General features: G+C 41.0%; 1 protein-coding gene across 1 annotated transcript in view; it reads right to left on the reverse strand.

The window, feature by feature from the left end:
• adarb2 (adenosine deaminase RNA specific B2 (inactive)) overlaps window positions 1-14,818 on the reverse strand; it is a 208,451-nt gene that overhangs the window by 73,955 nt on the left and 119,678 nt on the right. The window contains exons 2-3 of the mRNA XM_042510581.1: window positions 5,088-5,174; window positions 3,238-4,190 (exon numbers count right to left, since the gene is read on the reverse strand). Of these exons, the coding sequence (XP_042366515.1) occupies window positions 3,238-4,190; window positions 5,088-5,174 (1,040 nt within the window). The remainder of the gene's footprint in view (window positions 1-3,237; window positions 4,191-5,087; window positions 5,175-14,818) is intronic.

A 14,818-nucleotide genomic window follows, 5' to 3' on the forward strand; every position in this document is an offset into this window, starting at 1 on the left:
CTGGGGAAGGACACTCTCGCCAGTTTATTTCTTCAAGGCTGGAAAAGAATGTTAATACGACACATATCCTACAGGATTCACAAGAGCACAATATGGTGGCGCGTTTGTCGACAGAAGACTTCAAGGAAAGACTTTAGGGAAAGGACGCTTTGGATGTGTATGGATGAGCTTAATTTTTCCATTCAAGACTTGAAGGCTGTGATGATTCGCACATTCCTTTGTGTTGTATTAGGACAGCAGAGGGACAATTTACAGTTTCACCATCAGCTGCCAATATGCCAGTGACCTGAGGCTTCATTTATATCCATTGCCTATGCACAAAAAGGGCTAAGAATGTGTGTACTACTACTTTTTAAGCATAAATATGATATGATAATAATACTATGAGTAAATGTGCTTACTTTTATGAGACCATGTTTACAAACATTTTGTGCACATTTTTATTTTTGCATGTGTGCGTGCACCTCTGGGATCATTCTGTGTCCCCTCTCTGAATTCTGAGGTTCTTGCAGGTTTGTGAATGCAGCGCAAGTGTCCCTTCTTCCTTTTTTTTCCTCAGCAGCAGTTTGCTGAGTTTGTGTTGCAAGAAAGAAAACTGAGCGGTCGATCAGTTTGAGGTTACAACAATCTGAGCTGATCAGATCAAATTGATTGATAAGAGGCGCAGCTGCTCAAGAGGCAAGTGAAAAGAAACTTTAGACCCGGTGCTGGACTGTGGGATGCATGGTTTCCATAAAAACGCAGCCTGTTGTATCTACAGTAGTTTGAAAAAACGATAAACTACTGTATGAAAGGAAAGTGCTGAGAAACGGGGTGATCTAGTTGCATATGAATTAATTAAAAGTTAAGTTTCATTTTTAAAATGTGGGCAAATGCTGATGTCATGGAAGGACGTAACAAATGAATTCAAGCGTGGGAAACCTTGTTTTCCTTAAGTACTGTCAAAAACATAAGCTTAGTCAAATCTGAAATCAGACAATGGTATTGTCTCACTATAACATTCCCCAATCTCAGAGTGCAGAGCAGAGGACCAAACTGTAAAACTGACACTCCTGATCAACCACTGAAATGTAGAATGTGCCAGAATTCAGGAAGGTCTGGCTTGCTTTTCCTGATATCAAGCGTGAACACACAGAATCCTTTTTACCTCAACTACATTAATGAACCTAACCAACCAGAAGTAAGTGGGGGGGAATGGGGATGCGTCATCCATCTTCATATAAAGTCTGATAAAATGACCATTATCGGTTGTAGCAATCCAAGGCAACATCAAATTGGATTGAAGAATTGCAGAATAGAGCATCGATAGTTTTCAATAATATCTTCTACTGTGCATACTGTATATCACCAAGTACAATTTTAGTTTTCAGATAGTTTTTGTTTGTAAAGTCACTGCCATGAACCCAACTATGCTGTTCCTGGAGACACTGTGGTTGCTGCCTCACACACTCTGACTTCTCCAACTGCACATATGGATTGTGTAAATTGGCAAAGTCCGAAAATAAAGCCGGTGATGGCTCTCGCAAATTTATACATTCACACTCCATAGCCTTATTATCAGTCCTAACCATACTGCAGACTCACCATAACACTTAAAACTTAAATAAATCAAGTTCATCCATCAAAATTCCATTTTCAAAGGTACCCAGCGTGGGGGATCCACTGATAGTCACAATCATTTTGTGAAAATCATTTTATGAAACAATTAGTCTGATGCTGCAAACAAAAATAATGAGATAACACTTGGTTGTTGCCATGACTCACCATAAAAAAACACTGATCAGCAGGCTAATCCACGTTTATTTATGGTTAAATGCGGGCATGCAGAGGGCGGGATATGAGGCACATTCATGTAAGTAATTCCAAGTTGGTTTGGGATTTGGAAAAGGAAATTAGGCACTGGTGGGCATATGCAAGGTTTGATACATCACACCATTTTTGGTGTACGTGTTATGAATGCACGATAATATTGGTATTGGCGGATATTGGCTTCAAAAATTAAATATTGGAATTGGCCAACATGCTGATTTCTGCCGACATCCCTAAACAACATATTTAGGTAAAAAAACATGTTCTTCTTATTTTGCAAAATGAATGAATATTACATGCACTGAAAAGTGTTGTATTTCATGTCTCTATGTGCTGGTGGGCCATCACAATAAGAGTATGCTTAATATGATGTTGATTCCACCACATTAGAGATTTGATGATCACAAAAGTTAGGTGGCAAGAAAAGTGGACATATCAATATCGGTTATGGTCCAAGCTAATTGTTATTGAAAAAAAATTCAATATCATGCATCCCTTGTATGTACATTTTTATCATTTGTACATATGCAAGCATTTTGTGCTTCTCTGCAGAGTTAATAATGAGTCCCATGGACAGTCTGGATATAAGATTTTTCTCTATGCAAACAATAGTAAAGGATTAAAATCAGTGTGACTATCTACTCAGGGCAGTTTTATTTTAGATGAAATTCCTCAGCTGGAATGAAGTTTTAAATGGCTGTCAACAAGTGCCAGCCAATCCAGCCACTATGTCTTTAGGCTCTCCAATTTCCTCAAGTTTCTCAAAAACTAGTTTCCTGGCTCTGATTGCTATTTACATATTTGGGTAAATGAGCATGGGATTGGGCTCGCTGGTTTGTTTGTCGATTTGCTCTTTGCTTTTCTATCTCCTTTGGGCAACAGATTGAATTAATGTTTGTAGACACTGTGATGCCACACATGAGGAAACAGGAGATCTTGCAAAATTACAAAACTCTCCCAATTACAGCTCTACAAACACATAAGATCCAGGAAAAAAAACTCATTTGGGTGGCAATGCAGATTTCTCTCGTGTCACAGGCACAAGGACAATAATTAGCTTCATTTACACGCTTTTCTATTTAAATAGACCAACAAACAGATATTGTTTACCCGAGACGCAGGCTTTGCAGGACACACACACAAAAATGCATGCATATTTGTGAACTGTTTTCACTATATGCACTATATTTTGACTGAGCTGGTAAATGCCAGCTTGCTTAAACATATTTTTATCAGCGCTGCCACCATTTCTCCTTCCCTCCCCGCTCTCTTTAGCTCCTATCTCCTTTCTTCCTTAATTACTTGTTGGAAGGTGTTTGGCTTTTCGCTGCACGCCTGCTGTTTTGGTCATTACAGGCCCCTGTAGGAAGTGAAGTAGCTGCCAAAGAAGCTTAGCAGAGGACAGGCTGGGGATGTGTCTGTACTCACCTGGGGTAAATGAGGACAGCTCTTCCTGCTGGCTTTGAGGCCCGTCCTCCCCTCGGGGGCCGTCCTGATGTTGAAGAGGGCCTGAAGAGCACACTGGGCTGCCTGGTTCTTGGCCTGCTTCTTGCTGCGACCGCAGCCCTCAAATATCCGCCCGTCCACGCGCACCGCCATCACGAAGCTCCGCAGCCGTCGGCCTTCGGCTCGCTCTGAAAGGCAGGCGTAGCGGAGGCCCGGTCGGAGCTCATTGAGCAGCGCCACGGGGCTCTTTGGGGCCTCTGGCTCTGGAACAATGCCACCGAGCCTCTGCTGAGCCTGCACCATCAGGTCCAAGGTATGTCGGAGCAAACGTCCATGTCTCAGCAGCTCGCTCGATAGAAGCTCGCTCTCTGCTGCTGAGTTGCAGAGCGAGAGACCGTCGGAGCACGGCGAAGACTCGAATTCCTTGAAGAGTGTGTCAGGGAAGTCTGCCTGATCTGAGGTGAAGTCGGCCGAGGGGTTTGAGATGTTTCCCATGGCCAGGTGGGCCTGAGGAGCGTTGGGGAACTGGATGAAAGACTTGAGGGCCAGCTCAGCAGCCCTCATCTTAGCTTTTTTCTTTGTGGGGCCCGTGCCCTCGAAAGTCAGTCCATTCACCTCCACAGCGATGGAGAAGACGGGGGCATGGACTGGGCCTGTCTGAGACACCATGCGGTACTGCAGACCCGGCCGCAGCTCATTGAGCTGCACCAAAGCGTTCTTAGGCGCTTCAGACCAGGACAGTTTCTTATAAATGAGACGGAGTTGACACAAGTGTCCGTTGTTGTCCTCCTCCAGCGGCCGTTTCCTCTTCAGACTGGAACTCCCACTTTTTGCAGAATCGGAGCAGAAAAGCGACTGGCACTCTGCAGATCCGATGGAGCGATCCTCTAAGTTCCCAATATTACGGTTTTCCTTCACCTCTGCACTGCTGGTGCCTGCAACAAAACCAAAAACAGAAAGAGTGTGATAGAAAAACAGAGAAAAAAAAGCAGTCATTACTGTGTGACACTCACATTTATCCTGGCTGAACAAAATGAATCAAGGAAAGTCTCCCAGGCAAGATTGAGCCACTTGATACACAATGAAATGGTAATGAACAAATCTACAATCATCTCCCTGAGCCGAGCCCACTTCATACCACGGGGCTCTATCATATTTAAGTGTTTTAAAATCCAAATACAAATCCCCTAAAAATGGCGATGTTATCTGCCAAATCATTCTGTAATCTGCCTCCAAATTGGTTCTGAATCTGTGTCGTAAGTGGGAAACATTGGTCCCCGTGGCCAATGCAAAGCATCAATCCTATTTGTAATGGGGGTGGGGATCACATCGAGTGGCAGACATTCCAAGAAAGGATGAAATGTCTGTAGCCCGCTTTATTTCACACTTCTATCCTCTGTGAGAGCGGAGTCTGAACAGCTGTGATACGCTCTTCAAACCTAGTTACGGGGAAGTGGTGGCGTATTGCATTTCTGATGGGAAATGAACAAAAATGGGGTGTTGAGATCTCGCCGCAAGAATGTTAATGGTTGGATGGGAGGCTGGGATCGAGTGCTGACATTCATGGTGGGCTGAAGCAGATTGTACATGATAGTGCAAGCAGGCGTGCATGTACCTGCCTAATGACTTATTTATCACAAACACTCAAATCTCACTTTTATAAGATAACACACATTTCAACACACGGGCTGACATCCGCGCGTAATCAAATAGCCCGTCTCCCAAATAGCTAATTATGTGTGTGACAGAGAGATCATTTCCATATTAGGCCTGCCACTGTGGGAGTCAGCGCAGCGTGCTGACAGAGAGAAAGAAAAGAGGCAGCAGCTTACTTAAACTGTCCTCGTCCTCTGTGCTGCTGGTCCCAGGGCTTATGTACTTGAAGGGAGCGATCAATGCTGACAGCATACTGACTTTCTCTGGAGGAGAGACAAGAGACACGCAGAGTCAACAAGAGGGCGGCGGCGGAGATGTTTTGATAGTTTTATCGATTAAAGCCTGTGAATCAGTGTTGGCCCGACGTGGGGACAGAGACGGAGCATAAGTGAGTGGGGAGTATGCACACAAGGCTGCGTCTCTGTCGCCCGTGCATGGATCTCAATGCATACATGGCTACATAAGGAAGTCAATACAATACACATACACATATGGAAGCCTCAATAACAAAGATCAAACAAAGAAATAAAGTGATATACAGCCTCATGAGAGAGGGTTTGTATTCTTATCCTGATTTTTTTTTTTTTTTTTTTTCTGGTTTGTGCATGTGAGCATTTCATGTCTGATTCCCTAAACTCTCTTAAAAAAAGTATTTAACTGTTTTAGAAAATGCCCTCACATAAAACAAGGCCGTCTATGTTGTAGAAATGATGCAAATACTTTTGAAACTGGTTTTAAATGACCAGAGACAGCAGAAAAAAAGGGATGCCAAACTACCAGAATGCATCTGGTGGGTGACGCATTGACACCTCGTCCATTCCAATGCAATAGTGGCCGGCTAGATCTCGTTTTACAATAAAAATAATAATATAATAAAATAATAACAACAGGGTATTTACTGTACATTTTTCATTTGATTATGATGCAGTAAATACATACGTGAAAAGGAAAAAAAATTATAGAGACATGTATTGTAATTCACTTCATTTTTGTTGGAATTTACTAGGCATTTTAAATCTTCCGTACCCACACACACACACACACACACACACACACTATAGTGATAAACTTCCTTTCTTCATCAGTGCTAACTTGTCGACAGTGTCTTTCTCCTGTTCCTCCCTGGGGCCTGCTGCTGTCCAGGTGTGCGTGTTGTTTACAGTGTGAAGCCCTATTAGGGCCATCGCTTGGTCTGGTGCACTCCATGCAGCGCTGAGCAGAATTGACAGACCAGTCTGGCTCCTTAATTACAGCCCTCTCTCTCCCCAACACCAGCTAATGATCAATAAAAGAGAAAGGTAAGGGAGCGGCAAAGAGAGGGAGGAACCTGGAGGGGGACAGAGTGGAGAGAGGTGATGAAGTAAAAGCAGGAGGAAGAAAATGAGGTACAATGAGTTCATGTAGGTGTGAGGAAGGTTAGAGGGTGAGCCGGAGGTCAAGACCCCCCCCTCCCCCAGCTCCTTGGCTCCAACAGAGCCCCGGAGCTAGATTCAGGCCCGCGGCGGTGACAATCTCGGAGAGCTAAACGCAGCATAAACAGGGCGCCACATTACAGTGCAATAAACACGTTTTGATAAGAGCGCAAGGTTGTGAATGAGCTCGGCCCCTGGTGCTCGCTCTCTCTCTCTCTCTCCTCACAGCTCGACAGCACTAGAGGGGCTCAATGAGTCACTCTGACACACATGGATACACTCTAAACACTGAGGCTGGAGATGTGCTAGTCCTCGTGGGCCAACATCACAATACAAGCATTTCCATTCTGACCTAATTACAGACTAAAGCCCAACACAAGCAGCAATTTGGCCCTAAATGACTCCCTCAGCCAACAGGGTCATTATCCAGACCATTTTCAAATCAGACTATATTGTTTTTTAAAGCAGCTAAAGCTCTGTTTACAGTAAAAACATTGCTGTCTGGCGTGTTTACAAAAGCGGCACAATTAGAGGTGTTGAATTGAGCTTTTGGCTGGTAAAACATATCTTAACTCATTCTTGGACACAAAAAGATCCAGGTCCTTGTAGCGTGAAAGACAAATGTTCACATCAAGCATGAAATTACAGGCAATTAACACACAGGAGCCTAAGCTGTCACACTGTGGCCTGAAACGTCTGTAATGTATATTTGATAATCCAGTTTTGCTGAGGGGGTCTAAACCACCCACTCAACAGCTTCTGCCAAGTCAAAGGGCCCACTGGGCATGAGATAGCAAAGACCAGATGCACACAGTATGGACTAAATATCATGAGCGTTAGCAAATTTATCCTCCTCAAAGAATAAACCGAAGCTGTTAACACTCTACAGGTTCGCAACACAAAAGCAGGAGTGCACAGTTTGATATTTTATTGATCTCTTTTACTGCTGTCTAATGTGAATATAGATCTGAGTATGTGAGAGCAACAGAAATCCTGCACACCCAGGTAAGCCATTTCATCTTTCCTAATCTACACAATGAGATGCAGCCTGGTCGCCTAATATGACCAGTGATGGTTGATCATTTTTGCCGGGATGCCACGTGTTTTATGAAATAGTTGTAAGTATTTTTAGTTAATGTTACCAGTTGCCCTTTGAACCTATAGAGAAAACCTGCTTCTGGATATCCTGTCAAGCCAAAAGAGTTCAAGGTGGTAAACCTGGAGGAAACTAACATGAGGTCATCTTCAGGTCGTGGGGTCATGAAAATGAGACGTATGCAAGGTTACAGTGACCTTAACCTTTGACCACCAAATTCAAATCAGCTCATTGTTGAGTTCAATTGAATGTTTGTGTCAAATTTGACAAAATGTCCTCAAGGTTTTCTTGAGATATCATTTTAACAAGAATGAAATGAATACAAGGACACCGTGACATTGACCTTTGATCACCAAAATCTGACCAGCTCCTCCTTGTGTCTACTCAAACGTTTGTGCCAAATTTGAAAAAAAAAGAAAAAAAAAAAAATCCCTCAAGGTGTTTTTAAGATATTGCACTCACAAGAATGAGACAAACAAGGTCACAGGGACCATGACCTTTGACATACAACCACCCAAATCTAATCAGCTCATTGAAATTCACAAGAATGTGCTGGATGTACAGACAAATGGACAACCCAAACACATAATGCTAATGTCACTCAGACCACATCAAGAGGTGGTCTGGCCTGATCTGAGACTGGATCTCAGCAAGGTTTAAATGCAATCCATACAGTTTTACCAAAATCTTTAGAAAGCAAAATGAAAGGTACCCTAACTCTGCATCTTCCTGCCTGTGATAAGCTACAAAATAGTAGATTGTAAGTCTCAAACAACAAATGACGCCTGTCTAAGGCATTTCTTCACCCAACCTAGGATGCACCACGTTTGTCGACAAATGCCAGCCCCAGGATGCTGGAAAAGTAAGATATCATGAAAAATTATTAATACCAGGTGTAAAGGCCTGTACATCAGACCACAATAACACATCCAGAAACAAATCACATATTAACAGCAGATGTAAAAAAGGCTTAACGGTCTACAGCCATGCTAGTAGGCCTAAAAGGGTTATGCAAAGCAGTACTTTGAGCTAAATACCATGCTAACATGCTTCCAATTACAATGTTGACATGCTGATTTTAAGCAGGCATAATGTTTACCATGTTTGCAATTTTTTGTTAGCATATTAGGTTGCTAACATTTGCTAATTACCACCAATCAATGATTTAACTGCACAAAGGGGAATGTAATTAGTTTTGCAGATATTTAGTCATAAAACAAAGTATTGTACAAAGCTAAATGTTTACCTGATGATGGCGTCAGATGAAAAGTCAAGGGATCACCACCGTTTATTGCATATTTCTTCATCTGGGAGACATGAATGTCTCTGCAAAGTTTCATGGCATCAGCTGAATAGCCATTACCATCTTTAAAAGGCCAATGATATAAAGAAGAAACTAATCCTTTGCACCATCCTCACTGGTTGCGGCAGTGCTGGACACATCACTGGGCTCTATAAAAGCCTGAATAGACCCTTTTATTCTGTATTCAGAACATTTTTATTTCGGTGACAAAGTTCACAGTCAGAATAGAGTGTTTCTGTATAAAGCTCTTCAGGTCTGTATGATTTCAAAGTAACAAAAAAAAACAATTCTTCTCACTTTCAATGGACTCAGTTCATTTCAAATGTCTCAGGAAGTAGCTATTGAGTAGAAAATATCATCATGTTTTCAATAACTCTGATGCTGAATCAACTGCGCAGTGGCAAGCAGCGCAGTTTAGAGGTCATCCTCGAAATGCCACCTCTGATCGTTTTTTGATAGGTTTATGAAGCGCCGGCACAAACACACTTCACTCTGATTTATGAGTGAGCTGTGTATAACGTCAGAGGCAGTTTGTGTTAGTAGTTTACAGTTTGTAGTGTGATTGATTTTCCCACAGAGATACAGCATATTTCCAGCCTTTTAAATGAAAATACACTGCAGAGAACTCAAACAGTCAGAAGCTGCGGGACAAGAATACAACTGGTTTGTTAGATTGCTGGTACAAATAACAAGAAAGGGTTAAATTCTAAGGTCTAAACAAGATAGTTGTGCATATCAGCAGTCCTAAATGACCTGTTGTGAGGTCTTTAATAAGGACGGTTCCATGAAACTTGGTAATAATTAAAGGTACAATACAGATTTCCTTAAAAGAACAGCTCCATTTAAACCCAATCAAATATTACTTTATTTTTCATTTTTTGGATACTTTAATGATCACACGGGTTTAATTGTGTGCTTGACTGTAGAGAAAAGAAAAAAAAAACACACACATTTGGGCATGTATAAAGCTGTCTCCATGTTTTGTTTAGTTTTTACCTAAAATTAGTCAAAATTTCTCAAAAACACAGACCAGTAAAATAAAGAGGCTAAAATCCTTGCAGTGAAAAACCTTTAGATCTCGACAAATTTGTGCAGGCGTCAATAGCAAGAGACAAATAATTTATAAGTTTATAATTTGTAATAAGTTTTCCTTTTGTTTGAATTGTGCCATGCCTTGTCACATGATGTTTGTCAATTTAAGAGAGAAATTTGCAAGTCAAGAAAGTCCAAGTTTGTAATAAAACTGTTGATGTATAAGACTGTGAAAATATGTAATTACAACGAATACACAAGTTGCTTAGACGACGTCATAACCCTCCAACGAACTCCTACTATTTTTAATTGGAAAATTATCTTTTAAATTGACAAACAAAATATTTATGATTCATGTTACAATTCGAACTTAATTAGTTTTTTTTGTCCTTGCCATTGATCACCATTCATATTGTTTTTTAAATAAGGTCAGACCGTTGACAACAGAGTGGAGGGATTTTGCCTTTCTATAAAGCCGAAAAGATGATAATCATAGAAAATAATAAACAAAATACAGATTGGAGGCTATTTAGTTTTCAAAGGTCAATATAATAATTTATCATTTAATAATCCTTAGTTTGGGAAATGAAATAGCCGATAGCTGATTGATCTGCCCATCTATTTATTTTGAGATCCTCATGTACACGATGACATTACTTGACTTTGTATATGGAGCCTCTATACAAAATAGCGAGGGGCAGAGATGGGCAGTATTTCTAATAACTGTATTTGTAATGTGCATTTCAATTACTTTTGTGTATTTTGCAATTGGTAAAAATTCAACTGCAATTTTGAACAAAAATTAGAGTGGCGTTATTTTGTATTTTTAAAATACTTGTATTTGACTCTCTCCACATCACCCAGCCCTAGATAGAACGGTAATAATGAGGATAGTATCCACATAAAACATATCAATATATTCATTTTTTAATGTTTATGTTTTTTTCATTCATGTTTATAATCTATTGTCTTTTTTTAATTTCATTTCATTTTCATTTCATTTTTTTGTGTTAAGATTTTGAAAAATTAAAATTTAATTAAAATTAAATTTAACTTGGGCAAATAAGGTGATTTTCATTTTGGTTAAAGCGTCACTTCAGAGCTCAGAGGAAAAAAAACCTGCCTGGTGCAAAGTTCATCAAATGTACCACCGATCACCATCGCTGATGTGGACACCGTTACCTTACATGCCCTTCACGCTATCTGTCATCCATCCCTTCTTATTCACCAGCCGGCCGAATGGATGAGACAATGCATGCCAATGGCTTCAGCTCGCTACATCTGTCCCCCCACTGCACCAGGACACGGTGAGAGGAGACGGCGCTCATTTGTTTCCACCGCACAAAGGCGGGGAGGCAGAGGAGAGCCAGGTTAGATAGGGAGAGCCTTGGCAGATGGCCATACACTTCTGATAGTGACAACACTGGTGATGGTGTCCATTCACAATGAGCCAGAGAAGAGGCTCTCTTTCGCTCTCCTTCTCTCTCTCCCAGTCTCTCTCTCCTTGCACTTCCTGTATCAGTTCTGAGGAAAGGGTAATGAGCCCAATCAGATTTCCCCATGGCTCCGCATAACCAATGGGTCAGATGAGCGACAGGAGACACTATTGAAACAGGCGCTGGGGGAAGTCATTGACTCTCTCTCTCTCCGTTTACCACCTGCCCCTCTCTCCCTCTTCTCTATGTCTTCCTGCAAGCCTCGGATTGAAAGCCACTGAGCCACTAAATTAGAGGCTGCATTGTTTCTCCACAGCACTTAGAACCTGATTGCTGTCTCTTCTCTCATATGATCTCTAAGCAGAAAAGCATGTAAAAATAGACACAGAGTTAAGTGTTCCCTCCACCTTTTGGCTGTATAATTGTGAACATTCGAGGCTTACATAAAAAGAAAAAGTCTATGCATGCTATAATTTTATTTTGCCATTTTGCCATGAGTTCATTTTAATATTAAAGACTGATTCATCATGATTGTGGCATGTGGGAGGACACAGAAAAAGCAGTGACTGCTCCCTTATTGTTATACGACGAAATTACAGGAAAAACCTATGCCTTGGCGTTGATTCTGGGACTCTACTGAAGGGATTAACACTTTTCCTTCTGAAAATAATCCCTCATTTTCGCACAAAGAAATCTTCCATAAGTGTTTAGTCAGGCTGACATCCGGTGACTGTGAAGACCCAACACATTCTCAGCATAAGGTGTCACATATTGCCAATTTGCAGTGGACTTCCAAGTCTGCATATTACACTTTCGTATCCTTCTGTGTCTGCTGTTGACATTATGGGATGGCACTATAGATGCTGAGATGTCAAAAAAAGCACATGGTGGGATTACACTGCGCATAGTTATGTTTAGACAACACAAGGTCATGGCAACAAACACCTGTACATCAACAAAAGCACATGCTGGCACAGATGGTTAGGTTTCGGTAAAAGAGGCACATGATAAGGTGTAGGAAATAAACCCATCACATTCAGACAGGAATCAAACAGTCTGGGGATGGTTAAATCCATCCCCCTGCCCTCCTGCTTGCCCAATAGGGACTTTCATGCTCCTTATATTATGTTCTCACTGGAAACATTTTAACCTGACGATGTCCATTTGCGTGTCATGCAGACATGACAGGTTCTGTCCTGCTGCGTTCTCAACAGACGCAGACCGTCCACGCATCATGCTGCTGCAGCAGGTTCTGTCCACCTACATAAAATAACACCACAAGCAGTTCTGTCTGGCCGCATTCTCAGCTAACACCATCCGGCACATATTATGCAGACAGGACAAGTAGATTTAGTGTCTGGATCTTACACCAAATGACTGCAAAAGCAGTGGTATTTGAAGACTTTTGAATTAGAATGGTCTGGAAGACAATAGTATAATATTTACATCATTTTCGTACTTATCAAACCATTCAGTGATCCCTTGTGCCAAATGAAAGGCGGCACTGCAGCCTGTTCTGAAACTCATCGGCCACTGAGTGATAACTAAAGCTTCAATGATTAGTTGATTAGTCAGTAAGTTAAATCAACTGGAAATTAATCAAAACCTATTTAGGTAATCAAATAATAGTGATCTTTAAAGCAAAAATCCACACGTTTCATGCTTCTTAAATGTTAAAAACCGACGCTTGTCTTGTCATATATGATAATTAACTCAATAGCATTGGATTTCTGGGTTGTTGGTAGGATAAACCATAACATTTTAAGACGTCATCTCGGGCTCCAGGAGATTACACAGGAAATGTTTTACTCATTAAAAGAAAACAATTCATTGATTGACTGAGAAAATGGACAGATTAATCAATAATGAAAATAGTAGTTGGCTGCAACCCTAATTATGACCTCGAGAGGCTTTATGGTCCTCAGACCTACAGACGATGGATTGCAAGATTATGTGGGCCCAAACCAGGACAGACAAATGCACTACAAAGCCACTACATCCCATCACTGCAGGAATCAGCATTCAGGTTTTTCTTTAATTTGTCACCCTATGCAAATACAAACTCCAAAGCATCAAGACACTATAGTTGTTTACTCACTTGCAGAGGCACCTGGGAGAAAACCATGTTGAATTTCCTTAAATTCTCTTTACTTGTATCTTTAGTGGGGGGAACTAAAATGTGAGGAAAGCAAGAGTGGCGGATGCAGTAAAGGGAAGTGAGATGCACCTAATTTCAGCTGTGCAGGAATGTGACTGTAAAAGTATTTCACTTTTTAAATTTCCACTCCAGAGACCTGAAGTGAGCTCCTAAGACAAATAAAACCAACACTGCCATCAGACCCATTTACACTGCGTTGTCTGCATATTTAAATAGGGTTGCAATGTAGTTCGATGTGTGATTTCTCAGGTTGCTCTGATGTTGGGCTCCATGCATAATGACTCGTGTAAAAAACAAAATCTTAGCTGGGAAGACCTGCTCACATCAACCGCATGGTGATAATCACCGACAGGATGTGGGTTTGTATTTAGGCTCAGGTATCTCCCACCTGTCAACACAAATGTGTGAGGAATGATGTGTTTTAATTTAGGTGTTTCTTTCTGTTGGTGTGTTGTTGCAGATATGCTGAAGAAGCTCTTACGTATATGAAAGTTTGCAAATCAGAATGAAGCGGGAAACGGGAGAATGGGTGAAAATAACCAACTTTTAATGAACTCACACTTGAACAATGAGTGGAGGAGGGGGTGGATGGATAGAGGGAGTAAAAAAGAGGTAGGGTGATGTGTTAGCACTGACTGATGGATATTTAGCAGCTGATTAGTGGCAGTGAGGACAAAGTAGCCAGGCCATCTGCTTTACATTTACTCTATTGGACATGAGTGCCAAGGACAGAGTGTCTTCATTGCACTGCAGACTCTGACCCTGCATGTTGTCTTTGTTATTGTCAGTGAATATTTTTCAACATATGTTTCGGTGTGCAGAATAACATGAGCTTTGTCACCTACAGCTCTGCACATAAGTATTTCTGTCGATGGCTTGCGGCAAATGTCTCACTTTCTCTTTACTTGTTTACTTTGTGATTTCAATGCTCTCATCCAGGGACTGTGGTTGACTGATATTGCTTTTCATTTAATCATGTTAAAAGCTACACGTGTCACACCCCTTGAGACTGACACTGATTAAACTCGAAATTCACATTTCAATTTTCTCTATAATCTCATACTTTTTCTCACTTGATTGCAGATATCTTGTTAAACTTTCTGAAATCAAATTAAAACAGATAAGATACACAAAAATGAGAAGGGACAAATACATTTTAAAAAGTTATAAGTATGCCTGCATATCCTGCATAATTGCACTTTAAAGGAATAGTTGGGAATTTTATGAAGTGTACTATAAGAGCTACTTATTAGGCTTAGGCCATAAATACAGGCGCTACTAAAGCTAATAAACTCATCGTAGCTAAGCAATATACTGCTGTGGATAGGGGCAGCAGCAAAGAGTATTTTAGCCACTTAAAAAAATCTGCATCAGTCAAAGTTTACACAACAGCTTTTCTTTGGCACTACATTTTATCAACTGTATAACTTCAGTATTCCTAGGCAAAAAAACGTCCAACTGTACCATGCA

The sequence above is a fragment of the Plectropomus leopardus genome, chromosome 21 (assembly GCF_008729295.1).
Source record: "Plectropomus leopardus isolate mb chromosome 21, YSFRI_Pleo_2.0, whole genome shotgun sequence".
NCBI classification, from domain to species: domain Eukaryota; kingdom Metazoa; phylum Chordata; class Actinopteri; order Perciformes; family Serranidae; genus Plectropomus; species Plectropomus leopardus.